Below are 20,968 nucleotides of genomic sequence, written 5' to 3' on the forward strand. Positions count from 1 at the left end.
AAGTCATTTGTGATCAAATTCTGCAACAGACTCAATAGCCTGAATGGTCCAATTTTGTTCCCATATCCTGCAAACTCATGGTCTTGGGGTTTTAAATGGGAAATTTCAAACTCTCAGCTCTCAAATCTTTGGGCCATCATTTCCCAGAACCTTCTGCAGCTCCTGTTCTGCTCAATGACACTCCCACCTCCACCTCTGATGCACTTGGCCCTTCCACACACCAGCCCTGATTACTCCCCTTCTTATGATCCTCATTCATTCCCTTAGTCTAAGTGATACAGGCAGAGGGACACAGGAACAGGAGTAGGCCATTAAGCCCACCAAGTCTGGTCCACCACTCAATTAAATGATGGATGATCAATGACCTCAATGGCACTTGAATACACTTTTTCCAAATACCCTAATGTAAATCATCTCTGGAAAACTTTAATTTCAGTCTTGAATGTTCCCAGTGACTGAGTCTCCACAGTTCTCGGGGGAATGTATGCTATTGGGATTTCAACCAAGCCTTTGACAAGGCCCACTGTGGGATACTGATAGTGAAAGTAAAAGCTGATGGGATCCAGGGTCATTGGCAAGTTGGATCCAAAATGGGTTCTCACTCAGCAACAGTGGGTGGTGATAGAGGCTGTTTGTGTGACTGGAGGCCACTGTCCAGTGGTGTACCACAGGGATCAGTGCTGCGTCCCTTATTATTCATGCTAGATATAAACGATACAGCTCTGAGTGTGGAGGGTGGTAAGTAAGTTTGCAGATGACAGAAACATTGATCAAGTGCTTGAAAGTGAGGAGGATGGTCTTAGATTGCAGGAGGATAAAAATGGATTGGTCAGATGGGCAGATCAGTGGCAGCTTGAATTAAACCCTGATATCTGTGAGGGGATGAACTTTGAAGAAGTAACAAGACAAACAGGTACTCACAAGTGGGAAGAAATTAAGAAGCCGAGGAACAGAGAGATGGAGTGATTGAAAATGGAGGTTTTGTTGTCAGATGCAGATTACTGACTGACCTCAGTGTTTTTAAAGTGATCTTTATTTTCCATTTCTAGGTACTGTGTTGAATCCAGCGGTAGTACAGTTTCCAACAGTTCAGAGTGTCAGAGAGGGTCAGACAGTGAGAATGACAGTGCACGATCAAGAACAGCAAACTGCACGAAGTGATCAGTCATTGGTAACAACAGTGCCCCAGGAAAAGAAAGGACAAGATGATGACTCATTCTAGAAATAATTCACCAGGAAACTCCTCCAGCTTTCCTGCTTTATTTCAACATTCCAGAGAGCCCTCCTAGAACAGTTTCATTCTGACCATTACAAGCGTACAGCCCAGTGACACTGCTGTCTCTACTTGCAATGTGTGGGGCTATACCCATTCAATTACTGTCCCTCAATGTAATATATCAGTCCATAAGATATAAGGGGCAGAGTTAGGCCATTTGGCCTATCGAGCTTGCTCTGTAATTCAATCATTGCAGATATGTTTTTGAAACTCATTCTCCTGGTCACTCCAAACAACCTTTGCCCCCCTTACTGATCCAGAACCTATTTAAGACCTCTTGGTCTTAAATACATTCAATGACTTGGCCACTGCAGCCCTCTGCGTATTGAGTTCCACAGATTCATCGTCCTCTGGCTGATGAAATTCCTCCTCATCTCAGCTGCCGTTGTGGAATAGCACCCAGACTAATATCTCCCCATGTGACTCTATGTGAGAAAGCCTGGAAAGTTTTCCTATGTTAAAGGCACTATAAAACTGCAAATTGTTGCTATTTAATCAGGTTTGAGCCAATCCACACATCAGCTTTTACATTTTGACCTAATATAGCTTTCAGATGTTGCAGTCAGAGACTGACAAATGACATCATGAACAACAGGGAACAACAGTTGCTGCCTGTGGTTTGGGTATGTTCTTGTTTATATCTTTGTTAATCATCACTGACAGAGTGAGTTCAGCAGATATTTTAAATTGTACTTGATTTCACTGATATAACCAGTTTCTGAATAAAAATCTAATTATCTGACCATTAAACTGTGTGTCTGTGTTCTTCAGCTAATTAATTTAAAAAGTCTTAGCAGGAGCTGCTGGCAGCTTGTGCACATTTGAGGTGACAAAGTTTTCCCCTCCCACATCACCCTAACCAACTGTGTATTCATGTGTTATCAACAACTGCCTTGGAATGAACAGCAACAGAAATGACATGGTTAGAGCCATTTGTTTGAGAGAAGCTGCTGCCCTTGAGAAGTGTAACCAATGTCAGTGTCGGGGCTGTGGCACGCTGGCAGTAGACCTCAAGGTCAGGTACCACCCTGTGGTACAGCACACCCCCACAGGTTGCTGAGAAATAATTTCAACAGTACCTGTCTAAGAGTTGGCTCCATATTTAACTCATGCTGTGTTCTGCTTGGTGATCTCTGGCTAAGGCCACAATGATTGGCCATGGGTTAATCACACATTGTTATCCCTGAATCTATTTTCGGGGATTGTCTAGATTAACACATCCCATTTGTCCAACATCCCCTCCCCCTTTCAGACTCTGCTTCAGACCAAACCATTTGATTGAGTTTCTGAAACAGAGTCACACTGGACTGGAAATAGTAACTCTGTTTCTCTCCCCACAGATACTGCCAGACCTTCTGAGTTTCTCCAGCAATTTCAGTTTTTTTTTGCTTTATTGTCTTGAGGTTGCATTTCTTGATTGGTGACAAAATTTGTCCACTTTCCCAATTTTGAAAAGTTTTGCCATCATTTTACTGAGTGCACACTGCTACATAAATGGCAATAGTTACAAAGAAGAGGAGTTTGGGCCCATTGTTTTTTTTAATAAGTGTTTTTACCATTCACAGGGTTGCAGCAAATGTGTGAATTCTCAAATTTAGGTGACTTGATTGTGAGGAACTTGTATTGAATAAGAAATTAACATCACTCCTGAAATAAATTTCATGAAAGCACATTTAGAAATCCAGCCTGCAATATCCTTCCTCAGAAGAGAGCAGCCATTGGTTTATTGTCCATGCCTCTCCTTTCCTGACACTTTAACTTCTTTACCTCCTGAGAAACAAGACATTACAGAAGATGCGGTTGGCTGGGACACTTTGTGTTTTGATGTATTAGCTGGACGTACAATAAACTGTGTGGAGAAACAGGGTTGTCACTCTGTTGAGATGATCAGTGGAACTGTATTTGCTATGACCCTGTCCCTTTGTGTTACATTGGGTAAGTGTTTGCTTTAGAGAACTTTAACCTGTTATAAAAGACATTTCCATTTACTATAAATTTTTTTTTCTATGATCCTGCACCACTAGCTAAGTGATGAAGGAGCAGCGCTCCAGAAACTTGTACTTCCAAATAAACCTGTTGGACTATTCTCTGGTGTTGTGTGATTTTTAACTTCCATTAGTTATCCAATGCTTTATCCATGCAGATACAGTACCTTCATCACCATAGGTTCTTACTAAGTAGCCTAATGTGTGGGACTGAACAAATGCTGGATTAAAATCTTTAGATATTACATCCACTGCTTCCTCCTTTCCTAAAGGCAAAATACTGCAGATGATGGAAACCTGAAGCAAACACAGAGAATGCTGGAGAAGCTCAGTAAGTCTGGCAGTATCTGTCGAGAGAGAAACATAGTGAACATTTCATGTTTGATCTGACTCTTCTTCACAACTATATGCCTGAAATTGGGCCGTTATTTCAGTCATTTTGTTCTGAATGCTATGTGCAGAAAAGTAAATAGTCATTAGCTTTGCCTTTTTAACATTATTTCACTTGGTGACCCTATTCACTGCTGTTTTTCTGTGTTTGTATCCTCTGTCTGTTCCTGTCCCACACTGGGTAATGTAGCCGCTGTCTCCTCTTGCTTTGTCAGTCCCCAGCCCCTTTCTCCTGAACCCTGCCCCTTCTAACTAGTTGATAACCCACTCTACAGCCCTAGTTATTCAATTCACCAGGACACTCATCCCAGCAAGGTGAAGTGAAGCCTGCCACAGAAGAACAGCTCCCTTTTACCCCAGTACCCCAATAACCTCTCATTTATCCACATTATCCTGTCTCTGCCATACATATGCCCACTCACTCAACCGCTCCAACTCACACTGCAGCTTGTGTGCATCCTCCTAACTAGCTCACCCTCCCACCCAGCATTGTGTCATTTGAAAATCTGGAGTTAATATGTTTAGTTCCCTCATCAAAATCATTAATTTTTATTGTGAATAGCTGGGGTGTGGGCATTGATCCCTGCAGTATCCCACAGGCTGCCATTCAGAAAAAAACACTCAATTACTCCTACTCTTTTATTTCCTGTCTGTTAATCAGTTCTTTTATTCAGATCACTAAACTAACTCAAAAATTTATGTGCTCTAATTTTACATTAATCTCTTTTGTGGGACTTTCTCAAAAACTTTCTGAAGTTCAAATAAACAACATTGCCATCATCAACGCTGTGAGTCACATCAACAAAGAATTCCAGTGGACTTGTCAAGGTCGATTTTCCTGTCACAATAGGCAGAAGTGGGTAGTGCAAATGCTGGAGAATAGTGTCAAGATTAGAGTGGTGCTGGAAGATTAGAATAGTCCGAGGATGCTGCCTGACCTGCTGTGCTTTTCTAACACCACTCTAATCTTCTCTGTCACAATGCCCTGCTGACTCAATTTTCCAAATGCTCAATGAATCTTTTTACAATAGATTCAAGCATTTTCTCCATGATCAATGTCAGATTGACTGCTCGATAATACTTTCTTTTCTCTCTGCCTCCCTTTATTACACAGTGGGGTTACAATAGCTAGCCTCTTATCTCTAGGGACTGTTTTGGAGTTTGTATTACCTTGGAAGGTGACCAAGGATATGGGACAGGTGCAGGAAATTGGGATTACAGTGCCTTTATTGGTAGTTATTGTCAGTGCAGCATCAACAGCATGAAGGGCCTTTTCTGCAATGTATGGGACTCTACGACTTGATCACCAATGAATCCCCTGTTATCACAGAAACTTCGTTAAGTGCGCTGTAATTGCCAGCCTGCAATCCCAGAAATTTCCCCAACATCATTTCTCTATCATCCTCATCTCCTTCAGTTTCTTCCTCTCACTAAACCCTGAGTTTCTGAATATTTCTGATATTTTGCTTGTGTCCTTTGTGAACACAGAATCAAAGTTTGTATTTTGTTGGTCAGCCACTTTTTGTTCCCCATTATAAATTCCTTCATAGAGGTCCCTGACAGTCTCCAACAATCTTTTTCCTTTCCTTTCCTTCAGAAACCTTTACGGTCAGTTTGTACATTCCCCTCAAGCTTACTCTCGTGCATCATTTCCTCTTCTTTAATCAATCATTAATCAATCACTTGTCAGGGCTGTTGTTTCCCAGACTAATTTGCTTTCACTCTTCCTTGGATCACATATTATCTCTAATTACCCGTGTAAGCCATGGTTCAGCCCTTTTCCTGTTTTCCTTTTGTGTCAGGCAGCAGGAGCTGTGTGTGTAGGTTTCTGATTTTCAGTCAGGAATTTTCTGGTTTTTAAGTGGTTCAAACCCCCTCCAGATCCCTGGTTGTAGACACTGGATTTATTGAGGAAATCTGAAATGAAGAAGGCAGCAGACAGGTGTTTCAGGGAAAACCAATCTCTGTGCTTATTTACAATACAAAAAGTAAGTCTAATATAAGAAATGCAGGTTAATGCAATGAACAGGAAAATTGACACAATCAATTCTACAGACAGAAATAATGCTGTTAATTACACAATTAGCTAGATTAAACATTATTAGAATTTAAAATCAACAGTATTAATCATACAAACTTTAATCAAAGTTAAAAATCACACAACACCACGTTATGGTCCAAAGTTTAATTGAAAGCACTAACTTTCAGAGTGCTGCTCCTTCATCAGGTCATTGTGGAGTATGAAGGAGCAGAGCTCTGAAAGCTAGTGCTTCCAATTAAACCTGTTGGGCTATAATCTGGTGTTTTGTGATTTTTAATTTTGTACACCCCAGTCCAACACTGGCATCTCCAAATCAAAACTTTTATCAGACTTCCTACAACTGGGGTGGCATGGTGGCTCAGTGGTTAGCACTGTTGCCTCACAACACCAGGGCCCCAGGTTTGATTCCAGCCTCAGGTGACAGTCTGTGGAGTTTGTACATTCTCTCTGTATCTGCATGGGTTTCCTCTGGGTGCTCTGGTTTCCTCCCACAGTCCAACGATGTGCAGGTCAGGTGAATTGGTCATGCTAAATTGCCCATAGTGTTAGGTGCATTAGTCAGAGGGTCTGGGTGGATTACCCTTCGGAGGGTCGTACTGGTTGGGCCAAAGGGTCTGTTTCCACACTGTAGGGAATCTAACCTAATCTAATACACTGACATCTCCCAGCTTCCCCTCCCTGCTGGCTTGGTCATAAACCTGAGGGTCTTGGGAGTTTCAGCTCACTGCTGAGGAAAATGCTGTTTTGAAGTACAGCTGGCTGTTCCTGCTTGCCGTGCCTGGAGCCTGGGTGAAGATTGCAGACTGCAAAGGCCTCTCAGTTTGAGTTGAATCTGCTGATGCGGATGGTGGTTAGTGGATCTTTCGGGGCTTGATTTTCTTTCCTTTCTGCTGATTTTCTGGGCCTGGGTGTCACCTCAGAATGTATCTGAGGCCTTGTGGTGTCAGTTGGGTCTGTGGTTTTTGGGTTTGCTAGTCGTTGTTGGTCACTGTTGGTTCCCCTGGTTCGGAACAGGCCTGTGTCAGTGGCTCTTGAAATGAGCTGTTGGAATTCTTCTTCTGGAGATAGCACTTTGGAACATTTCCGGGGGTAGCTTTTGGGATCTGTCCTGGGGATCGCTCTCAGGGATGGCTGTATTAGGTGAGGTCTGGACTTGCAATTATACGAATTGTGAGCCCTTTACCTTCACACCAAATCTGTGCTTTCTGGTGTTTCGTTTGAAATCAGTTGTTTTCTCAATTCTTCAGAGTGTGTGTGAATGGATTTTGATTGGAGGAGAATGTCTGGTATCTCTGTAGACCCCATGCTGTCTGTTCTGGGGAGCCTGAGGTATAAAGGCAGCCTCAGGCCAGAGTCTGTTTTAGTTGATTGTTATTTCAGAGATGATGTGTAAATTGGAAATCCAGACTGAGCAAAGGTTCCAGACAGCCAGCTCAGATCTGTAGGTTGGGTTTGTGTATTCTCCACAGGGCTCATTCCAGCTTCCATTTATTTGTTAAAAGTTTTGAAAAGCTCAGAGTTTTGTCCAGTACCAGAGATGATGGGGACTTTTGCTCGATCCTGCATGGGAAGGCTCATGTATCCTGGGAATGAAGGCAAAGACTCCCCATTTTCCCCAGTCTGACCTCCAGGACCCTTTCCTGTGGAAAAGCCTCAATTTACTGAGGCTGGAGAGGCTGTATCTCCGTTGATCTTTGGGGAAGTCCTGCCCCTTTAAATTCTGCCTGGCTGCCTTTTCTAATGCAGCAGACCCATCGCAGTTCCAATCCTCACATCTGCTGTGGTTTGTCAGGAAGCCTCTCCAAAGATGTGCAGGTCAAGTGGATTGGCCATGCTAAATTGCCCATAGTGTTAGGTGCATTAGTCAGAGGGACTGGATAGGTTACTGTTTGGAGGGTCGATGTGGACTTGTTGGGCCAAAGGGCCTGTTTCCACTGTAGAGATTCTAATCTAATCAGGGGTTGGGAGGTCATGTTGCAGTTGTACAGGACATTGGTTAGGCCACTGTTGGTATATTATTCATAACATCCTACCAGAAGGATGTTATGAAACTTGAAAGGGTTCAGAAAAGATTTACAAGGATGTAGCCAGGGTTGGAGGATTTGAGCTACAGGGAGAGGCTGAATAGGCTGGGGCTGTTTTCCCTGGAGCATTGGAGGCTGAGAGGTGACGTTTATAGCGTTTATAAAATCATGAGGGGCATGGATAGGGTAAATAGTCAAAGTATTTTCCCAGGGGTGGGGGAGTCCAGAACTGGAAGGTATAGGTTTAGGGTGAGAAGAGAAAGATATAAAAGAGACCTAAGAGGCAACTTTTTCATGCAGACAGTGGTGCGTGTGTGGAATGGGCTGCCAAGAAAGTGGTGGAGGCTGGTACATTTCCAACATTTGAAAGGCATCTGGATGGGTATATGAATAGGAAGGGTTTGGAGGGATATAGGCTGGGTGCTGGCAGGTAGGACTAAATTGGCTAGGGATATCTGGTCGGCATGGACAAGTTGGACTGAAGGGTCTGTGTCCGTGCTATACATCACTATGACTCTATGACCCTAAAACATGAATTTCTCTTGGGAAATATGACAGGACAAGTGACGGATGTGCTAGTGGGAGAACGTTTTGGGACCAGTGATCATAACTCTATTACTTTAAGAATGGTTAGGGAAAAGGCTAGGCCTTGTCTAAAAGTTAATTTCCTAAATTGGAGTATGATCAATTATGACAGTCTGAGAAAGGAACTTTCAAAGGGTTAGTGGGGTAGATTGTTTGCAGGCAAAGTGATGGCTGGCAAGAGGGAAGCTGTCAAAAATATGATAATGAGAGTTCAGAGACAATACATTCCTGTTAGAATGAAGGGTAAGACTGGTAGGTGTAGGGAACATTGGATGACTTGAGATGTTTCGGCTATGGTCAAGAGAACGAAGGAGGCAAATGTCAGGGAGAGATAACTGGCGCCATGTGAGTCTCTTGAAGAGTATAAGGGGAGTAGGGACATTCTTAAGAGGGAAATCAGGAAAGTAACAATGGGATATGAAATAGCTTTCGGAAATGAGGTTCAGGATAATCCAAAGAGATTCTACAAGTGCATTAAGAGCAAAAGGACAATGAGAAAGAGAATAGGGCCTGTTAAAGATCAACAGGGTTTGTCTACATTACTGATGGTTGTGGGTAAAGTGTTCAAAAAGGTTACAAAGGATAGGATTTATGATAATCTAGAGGGGAATAAATTGATTAGGGATAGTCAACACGGTTTTATGAAGGGTAGGTCATGCCTCACAAACCTTATTGAGTTTTTTGAGATGATGACCAAACACGTGGATGAGGGTAAAGCGGTTGATGTGATGTATATGGATTTCAGTAAGGCATTTGATAAGGTTTCCCACAGTAGGCTATTGCACAAAATATGGAGGCATGGGATTGAGGGTGATTTCACAGTTTGGATTGGAAATTGGCTAGCTGAAATAAGATAGAGGGTGGTGGTTGATGGAGTTCAGTGACAAGTGGTGAACCGCAACGATCTGTTTTGGGGTCACTGCTGTTTGTCAGTTTTATGAATGACCTGGATGAGGGCTTTGAAGGATGGGTTAGTAAATTTGCAGGTGACACTAAGGTCAGTAGAGTTGTCTATAGTACCGAAGGATGTTGTAGGTTACAGAGGGACATAGATAAGCTGCAGAGCTGGACTGAGAGGTGGCAAATGGAGTTTAATGCAGAAAAGTGAGAGGTGATTCACTTTGGAAGGAGCAGCAGGAATAAAGAGTACTGGGCTAATGGTAAGATTCTTGGTAGTATTGATGAACAGAGAGATCTCGGTGTCCATGTGAATAGATCCCTGAAAGTTGCCACCCAGGTTGATAGCATTGGTAAGAAAGCACATGGTATGTTAGCTTTTATTAGTACTGGGACTGAGTTTTGCAACCACGAGGTCATGATGCAGCTGTAAAAAACTCTGGTGCAGCCACACTTGGAGTATCGCATATAATTCTGGTCACCGCATTATAGGAAGAATGTGGAAGCTTTGGATAGGGTTCATAGGAGATTTACTGGGATGTTGTCCAGTATGGGGGGGAAGGTCTTATGAGGAAAGGCTGAGAGACTTGTGGCTGTTTTCATTCGAGAGAAGAAGGTTGAGAGTTAATTTAATTGAGACATATAAGATAATCAGAGGGTTAGATAGTGTGGACAGTGAGAGCTTTGTTCCTTGGATGGTGATGGCTAGCATGAGGGGACATAGCTTTAAATTGAGGGGTGATCGATATAGGACAGATATCAGAGGTATTTCTTCATTCAGAGTGTAGCAGGAGCATGGAACACCCTTCCTGCAACAGTCATGGACTCACCAACTTTAAGGGCATTTAAATGGTCATTGGAAAACATATGGATGAAAATGGAATACTATAGGTTAGATGGGCTTCAGATTGGTTTCACAGGTCAGCACAATGTCAAGGGCCAAAGGCCTGTACTGCGCTGTAATGTTCTATGTTCTAATGAGTGAAAATTTTTTGAAGTGTGGTCACTCTCATCAGAAAGAGAGGAACTGATTTAAACACATCAAGGTCACTGGGAGAACAATGCTGCTTTAGAATATAGGAACACAAGAAATAGGAGCAAGTGTAAAGCCGACAGCTTCTCCAAGCTGCTCCACCATTCAATACAATCCTGGTGGTTAATCCACTTGCCCACCTGCTCCTCATATTCCATAAATTCTTAGAGAGACCAGAGGTCTGTCCATTCCAACCTGAAATTCTCTCAATGATGGAACATTGTCAATTCTTTTGCAGGGAAAATTCCAAAGATTAACACCCCTTTGAGGAAAGAAATTTCTTCCAAAAACATCATCTGTTCACCTGCTTGAGAAGACAGGGTTGCAGTTTGTCATCTCATTGACAGTGACATCTCACTGTACTGCACTGACAGAGCAGTCTGGCTGGTATGATCAAATCTGAGGACTTGGCTTTCGATACAAAATCTCCAGTCTCAAAAACAAATGTACTTCCACTGAGCTGACTCTAATGAATGAAGGAGGCTGCTAACATGGATCTGGTTCCAGGGAGAAAAATTCTTTTTGCACATTAGCAATAAATATTGTTAGAATGTAAAATAATTCTAAATAAGCCATCATTGTGTCCACATTATAGGTCACAGTTTTTAAACATTTTTCTTTTTCCTGTTAGACATTTCAGCATTACAGTTAGCTTAAAGGTATGTTTTCTCTCTGACAAACTCAGGCTAACTTTTTAAATTGTTTTTTAATGGCTTGGAGAGGAACTTGCAGATGATGGTGTTCCCACGTGCCTGCTGCCCTTGTCTTTCTTGTCAGAAAATTCATCGGATTGTAGGTGCTGTCTAAGGACCTTTGGTGAATTTCTGCAGTGCATCTTATAGAAGGTACATCCTGCTGTTACTGAGGGTCAGTGGTGGAGGGAGTGAATGTGGTGCCAATCAAGCAACTGCTTTGTCCTGGATAGTGTGAACCTTCTTGAATGTTGTTGGGATGTTTAAGGAACTGTTGTGTTGAAGATCACATGGTCCACACTGCAATGGGTGACAGTTCCTCACAATCTCTGCAAATGGACAGTGTTATCGTCTCTGTGCCTGTAACTGTATAACACCCAGCCCCTTGTCTATATTTTTCATTGAAAATAACATTTTTTTAATTATCAATGTTCAAATGGGATATGAATCTCTCTCTTTTTCACATAAAAAATATTTTGGATTGCCTTTATTTTAAACTGTCTCCAAATGCTGTGTGTAATTTATTAAGTTGCAATGAGGCAGGTTTGATCAGACCAACATTAACACTCTCAAGGACAGCTTGAAAAACCCAGGTCAAAGGGAAGGTCACTCAGTGACCCTGAACAAGCCCCTCATCCAACTGAATGCAGAGCTAAAGGTGTTCTTGGTCTGGCTTTGGGGGGACAATGTCAGTGACTCCTCAAATTAGCATCTTCACCACTTTTTATCTGAGTGCATCTGGAACGTACTGTGCACATATTAACTGTTTAGAACATCCAACTATTTCAAATGTGCCTCTTTTACAACACCCTGCCACTGCATTGTATTTGAAGTTCGGTGGGACACAATAAATAAGGTGGACGGGTTCTGCCTATTTCTCCTAGCCCCTAATGGAGGATGAGTTGTGAAGTACTTGCTTTGGGAGTTCCCTGTGTCCATTGTCACATGTCCCCTGATGATCCTTTCCCTCTTGTCCCTCTTCCCCAGTCCTGCCCACCAGCTGGGGCTCCAATCCCAGTTTAACTAAAATGCTTGGGTTCAGGATCAAGTCCGTACCCCATGGTCTCCCTCCCTGGGGCTGAGAAGTCAAATGTAAAATAAAATGAGAATGAGGCAGGAATCTGTCTCAGATGGAAAGAGCATATTTACCCAACAATCAATCCAGAACAGAAGGAGGCCCTTTGGCCCATTGCGATAATGCTAGTTCCTCGATCGAGACGTCCAATAAGACCCACTGGTCAATTTCAGAAATCTCCCCTGTTTGTGAAACAGGAAACTGTAGTGAAACTCTACTCAGTTTTACATTTATTTACAGAGTGAGACAATAAAAGCACCGACCTCTGAACCCAATCCAATCAGTTTCAATACTCACTGTGTTTATGAACCTGTAATCGAGGCCCTACAAACCCTCACACCCTTTTGGTAGTGTGGTGTCATCCACATCCTTCTGATGGTATATTGACCAGAACTGTACACCATATTCCAAATGTGATCCAACCAAAATCCAATCCAGCTGCAACATGAGCTGCAGCTCCATCCAACAGGCAGCTCTCCCCCATTCCCATCTCCCTTCATCCTGGTCAAGGATAAGGAATGGAAAGACCAAAGATGGTACAGCAGGTATAACAGGGTGGGAGGAAGGAATGGTGACTGACTACCCCCTTCCCCCATCACCCGTCAAAACACTGGAAATAAAGGAAGGGAAACAGATCTCCCGAATCCAGCAGAACCTGTCCGAGAGGAAGCCGGGATTCTGTCAGTGATATGAAGCAACAGGCCCAGGCTGATCCAGGACAGAGCCAGCATTTCCTCAGGGACATCTGGAGAGAGATTCGAGTCAGATGGTTGTCTAACTCCCGTATCCTGCTGACACATTGATACTCGCCGTCATACTCAGCTGTCTTATTACACGACCCCACTTGTCCATTAGCTGCTGGAGGTTTCAGGAAGTGAGTGAGTCAAGAGGTCAAGGGTCAGACAGGAAAATGAAGGGAGAGCACAATCCTATCAGCTGCATGGGATAGCAGGCTAGATGGGGCTGAATGATCCACTCCTCCTCTGATATTCCTGTGTTTGAAAAATGAGGCTAACAATTCGGAAAAAAACTGGCAAACTGCACGAACTGGCAAGATTAAAATATCAATCACACTGAGGGCCAAGCAATGTCTAAGTGGAATTATCACGAGACGATTAAACCAGAGATCCAGGCAACATTCTGGGGATGTTCCAAATTTAATGATCAAACTGTCAATCATTCTTTTTCCCAACAATGTGACAAATGTCTCCAATTTAAGGCATGACTTGCCTCATCCTGGTCAAGCTCAGCTCTGCCTGGGGCTGTCCATTGACCCATTGCTGGCTGCTAACTGGGGAATCCCAATAACCAGAGCCAGTGCTGAGGAAGAAAGACTGAGATACCAAATCAGGATGGACTGGGACTTGGAGGGAACTCACAATTCAAGCTGTTCCCACAATGTCCCTGCTGTTGTTCTGCACAATGTTAGAGGGAGCAGCAGAGGGCAATGTGCTCCAAATAATCTCAGTGAGAGTGTGCACTGCCTCCTGAACCTTTAGATTACTTACAGTGTGGAAACAGGCCCTTCGGCCCAACAAGTCCACACCGACCCTCTGAAGAGCAACCCACCCAGACCCATTCTCCTACATTTACCCCTTCACCTGACACTATGGGCAATTTAGCATGGACAATTCACCTAACCTGCACATCTTCGGACTGTGGCAGGAAACCGGCAGAGCACCCGGAAGAAACCCACACAGACACGGGGAGATTGTGCAAACTCCACAGACAGTTGCCCGAGTCAGGAATTGAACCCAGATCTCTGGCGCTGTGAGGCAGCAGAGCTAATCACTGTGACACCTTCCACCCCCATGCTGAGCTGCTGCACTGTCTGAGTGCCCAGTAATCTCAGGGTCTGTGAGTGTCTAGCTGCCCAGTAATCTCAGGGTCTGGGAGAGTCTGAGAGTCCAATAATCTTAGGGTCTGGGAGGGCGTGTGTACCCAGTAATCTCAGGGTCTGGAAGGGTCCGAGTGCCCAGTAATCTCAGGGTCTGGTAGGGTCTGAGTGCCCAGTAATTGCAGGGTCTGGGAGTGTCAGAGCATGCAGTAGTCTCAGGATCTGGCAGAGTCTTACTGTCCAGTAAACTCAGGGTCTGGGAGGGTGAGTGCCCAGTAATCTCAGGGTCTGGGAGGGTCTGAGTGCCCAGTAAACTCAGGGTCTGGGAGGGTCTGAGTGCCCAGTAATCGCAGGGACTGGGAATATATAGACATGAGACATTTGTTAGTGAGGAAACCTGAATCTGGGTGAATGTGAAGTTGAAGCTGAGATGAGTCTGTTCGATTGAGCTGTTTTTTGACAGCTCCTTGCTGCAGAGTGAAAGGGTCTTGTTGAACTTCAGTTTCTTGCCCATTTTATAACTGCGTACTCCGAGATCCTTTCAGCAGCTGTCACTGTCGGCTGGCTGCATTCTTGTCGGTGAGAGTGAACCTCAGCATAATGACATTCCCCTTCAGCCAGCTGGAATCAAATACAAACATCACTCAGTAATTTTCTCACAGACACCAGGAGGTGCTCATTTGTACACAGCAAGATCACAGCAGCAGCAGTGCTGAGCAGATGGTCTGCTTTGGTGAATGTTGGGGAATGGACACACATCACCCAGGGAGTTCAGCAGAATATCTCTGCTCTCTGCCAAAGTAATGTCCGGGAATGTATTACATCCATCCAAGGCAGCAGAGAGGATCCAGATTTCACTCCTCGCCCAAAAAAGGGGCAGCTTTTACAGAGCAGTACTTCCTCAGTACTGCCCTGAAGGGTCAGCCCAAAATCTGTGCCCAAATCTGTGCACTGAGTCTTGAACATAGAACATAGAACATTACAGCGCAGTACAGGCCCTTCGGCCCTCGATGTTGTGCCGACCTGTCATACCAACGTGAAGCCCATCTAACCTACACTATTCCATGTACGTCTATATGCTTGTCCAATGACGATTTAAATGTACTTAAAGTTGGCGAATCTGCTACCATTGCAGGCAAAGCATTCCATACCCTTACTACTCTCTGAGTAAAGAAACTACCTCTGACATCTGTCCTATATCTATCACCCTTAAATTTAAAGCTATGCCCCCTCATGCTTGGCGTCACCATTCTTGGAAAAAAGCTCTCCTTGTCCACCCTATCTAACCCTCTGATTATCTTATATGTCTCTATTAAGTCACCTCTCAACCTTCTTCTCTCCAATGAAAACAACCTCAAGTCCCTTAGACTTTCCTCGTAAGATCTTCCCTCCATACCAGGCAACATCCTAGTAAATCTCCTCTGCACCCTTTCCAAAGCTTCCACATCCTTCTTATAATGCGGTGACCAGAACTGTACATAGTACTCCAACTGCAGCCGCACTAGAGTTTTATACAGCTGCAGCATAACCTCATGGTTCCGGAACTCAATCCCTCTGTTAATAAAAGCTAAAACACTGTATGCCTTCTTAACAACCATGTCAACCTGGGTGGCAACTTTCAAGGATCTGTGTACCTGGACACTGAAATCTCTCTGCTCAATTACACTACCAAGAATCTTACCATTAGCCCAGTACTTTGCATTCCAGTTACTCTGACCAAAGTGAATCACCTCACACTTGTCCGCATTAAACTCCATTTACCACCTCTCAGCCCAGCTCTGCAGCTTATCTCTGTCTCTCTGTAACCTACTACATCTTTCATCACTATCCACAACTCCACTGACCTTAGTGTCATCTGCAAATTTACTAACCCACCCTTCTACACCCTCATCCAGGTTGTTTATAAAAATGACGAACAGCAGTGGACCCAACACCGACCCTTGCGGTACACCACTGGTAATTGGACTCCAGGATGAACATTTTCCATCAACCACCACCCTCTGTCTTCTTTCAGCAAGCCAATTACTGATCCAAACTGCTATATCTCCCACAATCCCATTCCTCCGCATTTTGTACAAAAGCCTTCTGTGGGGAACCTTATCGAACGCCTTGCTGAAATCTATACACCACATCAACTGGTTTACTCTCATCTACCTGTTTGGTTACCTTCTCAAAGAACTCAATAATTTTGTGAGGCACGACCTTCCCTTCACAAAACCGTGCTGACTATCCCTAATCAAATTATTATTTTCTAGATGATTATAGATCCTATCTCTTATACCCTTTTCCAACACTTTACCAACAACTGAAGTGAATCAACATTTATCTGACCTTAGGTTCTGAGCAAGGTCACCGGACCCGAAACTTTAACTCTGATTTCTCTTCACAGATGCTGCCAGACCTGCTGAGCTTTTCCAGCAACTTCTGTTTTTGTTTCGCTTTGAAAAATCTTGTTTTCTTGAAATAATTAATGACACTGATTTACTCTTACAATTTGTCCTTTCTTTATAACTCTAATCCTAGAGGGTCACATTGCCCAATTATGAGGAACACACTATGAGGAACGTTGCAGTGACACACACTGATGTTCACTGGTACTGGGAGCAACCAGGGAATAACACGGAGTGGATTTTAGCACAAGGTGAGAAAACATCACACAATGGAGCCCAGGATTCACTGAGCGATGTCAGTCTTCCAGAGACTACTCCAATAACAGCTTCATTCTGACCATCACTAACATGCAGCCCAGTGACACTGGGGTCTATTACTGTAAAGTGTGGGGAGATATCAGTGGGGATGGAACCCAGCTGACTGTAACAGGTAAGTCTTATTTACCTTAGAATAATCTGATACAGTAACCATTTCCACATGGATTTATTGGAGAGGAGAATGTGTTAAATTCCTCTGGTAAAGAGAAAGCAGAGAGCTCGATATAAACATAGAACAGTTACCTTCTCTTCTTTTACTCAGAGATAGAATAAATGGTTTCCCCTCTGGAACCATTTCCTCATTCTCAAACTCTCTCACTTCTCTCTGTCTTTCCGTGTCTCCACCCAGTTGTTCTCAGTATTTAACACTGTTTAACACAGTATTTAACATTCTCCTGTATGTGTCTGGTTTTGTTTAATTCATTCTTGGGACGTGGCTATCACTGGCTGGGCTGGTACTTGTTGTCCATCTTGAATGGCCCTTGAGAAGAAATGTCTTCACCCAGAGAGTGGTGATAATAAATCTAATTCAATTCAATACAACTCCCCATGCACCACTGTTATCACCTCTCCATTTATCCTCACTGTCTTTTCAATCAGGCAAAAATAAACAAGTAATTTGTTTAATTACTTTAATTTCTATTGATCAGGTTTGTGACATTAATCATTGTCAAGTATCAGTTACTGATTTCCACCAGGAGCGTTATGCCACTCCTAAAGTAAAGCTTGTTGTCCATGTTCTGCACACAGACTAATAAAGCCCCCAGGATAGGTGAACATATATAGTAAATATACAGTCTGCGGTTAATCATGAACACCTATTTGGCTGCACAGTTACCTTTGTCCCTCTTCCAGATATAAGCCTGTAGCTGCTTCCAGTCTTCACACAGTGCTGAATGAACCCTTCAGCAAAACTCCAAATAAGCAGCTCCAGCATAATTCTGCATTGACCTGCATTAGATTTACCTGCATTGTAGTTCCCATGTCAATTGTAAACTATCTTTAGAACATAGCTTACATTGCTGTGGTTCTGTTCGCCGAGCTGGAAGTTTTTGTTGCAAACGTTTCATCCCCTGGCTAGGCGACATCATCAGTGCTTGGGAGCCTCCTGCGAAGTGCTTCTTTGATGTTTCCTCCGGTGTTTATAGTGGTCTGTCCCTGCCGCTTCCGGTTGTCAGTTTCAGCTGTCCGCTGTAGTGGTTGGTATATTGGGTCCAGGTCGATGTGTTTGTTGATGGAGTTTGTGGATGAATGCCATGCCTCTAGGAATTCCCTGGCTGTTCTCTGTCTGGCTTGCCCTATGATAGTAGTGTTGTCCCAGTCGAATTCATGTTGCTTGTTGTCTGTGTGTGTGGCTACTAAGGATAGCTGGTCGTGTCGTTTCGTGGCTAGTTGATGTTCATGTATGTGGATTGTTAGCTGTCTTCCTGTTTGTCCTATATAGTGTTTAGTGCAGTCCTTGCATGGTATTTTGTACACTACATTAGTTTTGCTCATGTTGGGTATCGGGTCCTTCGTTCTGGTGAGTTGTTGTCTGAGCGTGGCTGTTGGTTTGTGTGCCGTTATGATACCCGCGCAACTTCATCAACAGATGCCTAAGAGAAAGACCACGGAACGAGGACATACCACAACCAAAAGGACTAGCCACACTACCATACATCAGGAGCATCTCAGAACTGACTGCCAGACTACTGCGACCCCTAGGACTCATAACGGCACACAAACCAACAGCCACGCTCAGACAACAACTCACCAGAACGAAGGACCCGATACCCAACATGAGCAAGACGAATGTAGTGTACAAAATACCATGCAAGGACTGCACTAAACACTATATAGGACAAACAGGAAGACAGCTAACAATCCGCATACATGAACATCAACTAGCCATGAAACGACACGGCCAGCTATCCTTAGTAGCCACACACGCAGACAACAAGCAACATGAATTTGACTGGGACAACACTACTATCATAGGGCAAGCCAGACAGAGAACAGCCAGGGAATTCCTAGAGGCATGGCATTCATCCACAAACTCCATCAACAAACACATCGACCTGGACCCAATGTACCAACCACTACAGCGGACAGCTGAAACTGACAACCGGAAGCGGCAGGGACAGACCACTATAAACACCGGAGGAAACATCAAAGAAGCGCTTCGCAGGAGGCTCCCAAGCACTGATGATGTCGCCTAGCCAGGGGACAAAACGTTTGCAACAAAAACTTCCAGCTCGACGAACAGAACCACAGCAACGAGCACCCGAGCTACAAATCTTCGCATAAACTTTGAATAGCTTACATTATCAGAGAAGCGTTTTTGATAAATTTTTTTATTGTGGCCTGTTTATAACATGAGACTAATTGAAAACAAAATGCTGAAAGATGAAAGTTTCCATACAATTTCATCAGGACTCTCAGAAGGTTTCCCCAGGATCTCTCAGTGTTACAGTATCTCAGACCCTCCTGGATTCTGCTCTGAGATTTATGTATTTGGCTTAGTGACTACAGAATTTATCAATCTGAGCTGTTCAGCAAGGGGGAGACCAAACATGATTCTTCACTCAGTTCCTGTTCCTTAATGAGAGGTCTTTTTTTTTCTATTCAAACTCTGTCTGTGTCTGTTTTACTTTCCCATTAATAACCCCAGTCACTACTGGATTTATCATGGATTTCTACACTGATAGAATTATAGAGTCATAGAGTTATACAGCACAGAAACAGACCCTTTGGTTCAACTTATGTATACCACCCAGATCTTCTAGCCTAATCTAGTTCCATTTGCCAGCACTTGGCCTATATCCCTCTAAACCCATCCTATTCATATATCCATCCAGATGCTTTTTAAATGCTGTAACTATATCAGGCTCCAACAATTCCTCTGGCAGCTCATTCCATACATGCACCACCCTCTGCATGAAAATGTTGCCCGTTAGATCCCTTTTATATCTTTCCCCTCTCATTCTAAACCTATACCCTCTAGCTCTGGACTCGCCTAGCCCAGGTAAAAGCCTTGTCTATTTACCCTATCCATGCCCCTCATGATTTTATGAACCTATATATGGTCACCCGTCAGCCTCCGACGCTCAAGGGAAAACAGCCCCAGCCTATTCGACCGCTAGCTAAAATCCTCCAAACCTGGCAACATTTTTATAAATCTTTTCCGAACCCTTTCAAGTTTCATAACATCCTTATCATTGAGATTAATATGATTTTGATTGAGCCCTAGATAACAGTGAGAATTTTTGTAAAAGAATGTGCTTCTGCTCTGTTATGATCACAATTGATTTTGATGTGCATGTTGGTCTTTAAATGATTTCATACATCATCAAACCAAATTGTAAAGAGGTGAATGTTGAACACATTCTCTCTGACTAAAGGATTTAAAGTTGAAACCTTTGGGTTTTTGATTGGCCACTGAACATTGCATATTACTTGAATAATATTGGAGGGCATTGTCCATCTCCTCCATTTCCTGCACCTCTGCCCTTAAACCCCACCCCTCCAAAAGCAACAGGGATAGAATCCACCTGGTCCTCACTTTCCACCCTACTAATCTCCAGATACCATGGATTATCCTCCACCATTTCCCCACTTGTAGTCAGACCCCACCACCAAGGATATATTTCCCTCCCCACCCTTATCTAGGTTCCACAGAGACCATTCCCTTCATGACTCCCTTGTTAGTACCAGGTACCCCCTCCAACCCACTCTCTACTCTGGCACCCTCCCCTGCTGCAGCAGGAGGTGTAAAATCTGCAGCCACACTTCACCCCCCCAACCCCCTCACCTTCATCCAAGGCCCCAAAGAAACCTTCCACATCTGGCAGACATTTTCCTGTACATCCACCCACCTCATCCATTGTGTCTGTTGCTTTCGATGTTGTCTCCTCTATATTGGAGAGACAGGACGCCAATTCGCAGAGTGCTTCAGAGGACATCTCTGGGACACATACACCTAACAACCCATTGCCCTGTGGCCAACCACTTCAACTCCCCTTCCAGCTGCCCAAAGGACATGCTAGTCCTGGACCTTTTCCACTGTCAAATCAAAGCCACCTGCCAATGGAAGGAAGAACGCCTCATCTTGAAGCTTTGGGACCCTTCAACCACACGGCATCAATATCGATATCACCAGTTTCCAAATCTCTCCCTTCCTCCCTCCACCTCATTCCAGATTCAAACCTCAAATTTGGCACTGCCCTCAACCTTTCCCGCATGTCCATTTTCCCTCCCACCTGTCTGCTCCACCCTCCCCACTGACCTATCACAAGTATCCCCCACCTGTGCCCACCGATCACTTTTCCACCTATCTTCCCCCTAATCCCATTCCCACCCTGCTATTTATCTCTCAACCCCCCTCCCCCTCCATGCTCCTGATGAAGGGTTAATGCCTGAAACGTCAACTCCCCTGTACCTTCTGCC

General features: G+C 43.9%; 1 protein-coding gene across 1 annotated transcript in view; it reads left to right on the top strand.

Annotated features, from left to right (window-relative positions):
* LOC122552551 (immunoglobulin superfamily member 3-like) overlaps positions 1 to 20,968 on the top strand; it is a 58,596-nt gene that overhangs the window by 27,325 nt on the left and 10,303 nt on the right. Inside the window, 3 exon segments of the mRNA XM_043695247.2 lie at positions 1,050 to 1,126; positions 16,383 to 16,476; positions 16,479 to 16,655. Of these exon segments, the coding sequence (XP_043551182.2) occupies positions 1,050 to 1,126; positions 16,383 to 16,476; positions 16,479 to 16,655 (348 nt within the window).

The sequence above is a fragment of the Chiloscyllium plagiosum genome, unplaced genomic scaffold, assembly GCF_037043375.1.
Source record: "Chiloscyllium plagiosum isolate Xiang-an unplaced genomic scaffold, Cpla_swu_hap1 HiC_scaffold_10, whole genome shotgun sequence".
NCBI lineage: Eukaryota > Metazoa > Chordata > Chondrichthyes > Orectolobiformes > Hemiscylliidae > Chiloscyllium > Chiloscyllium plagiosum.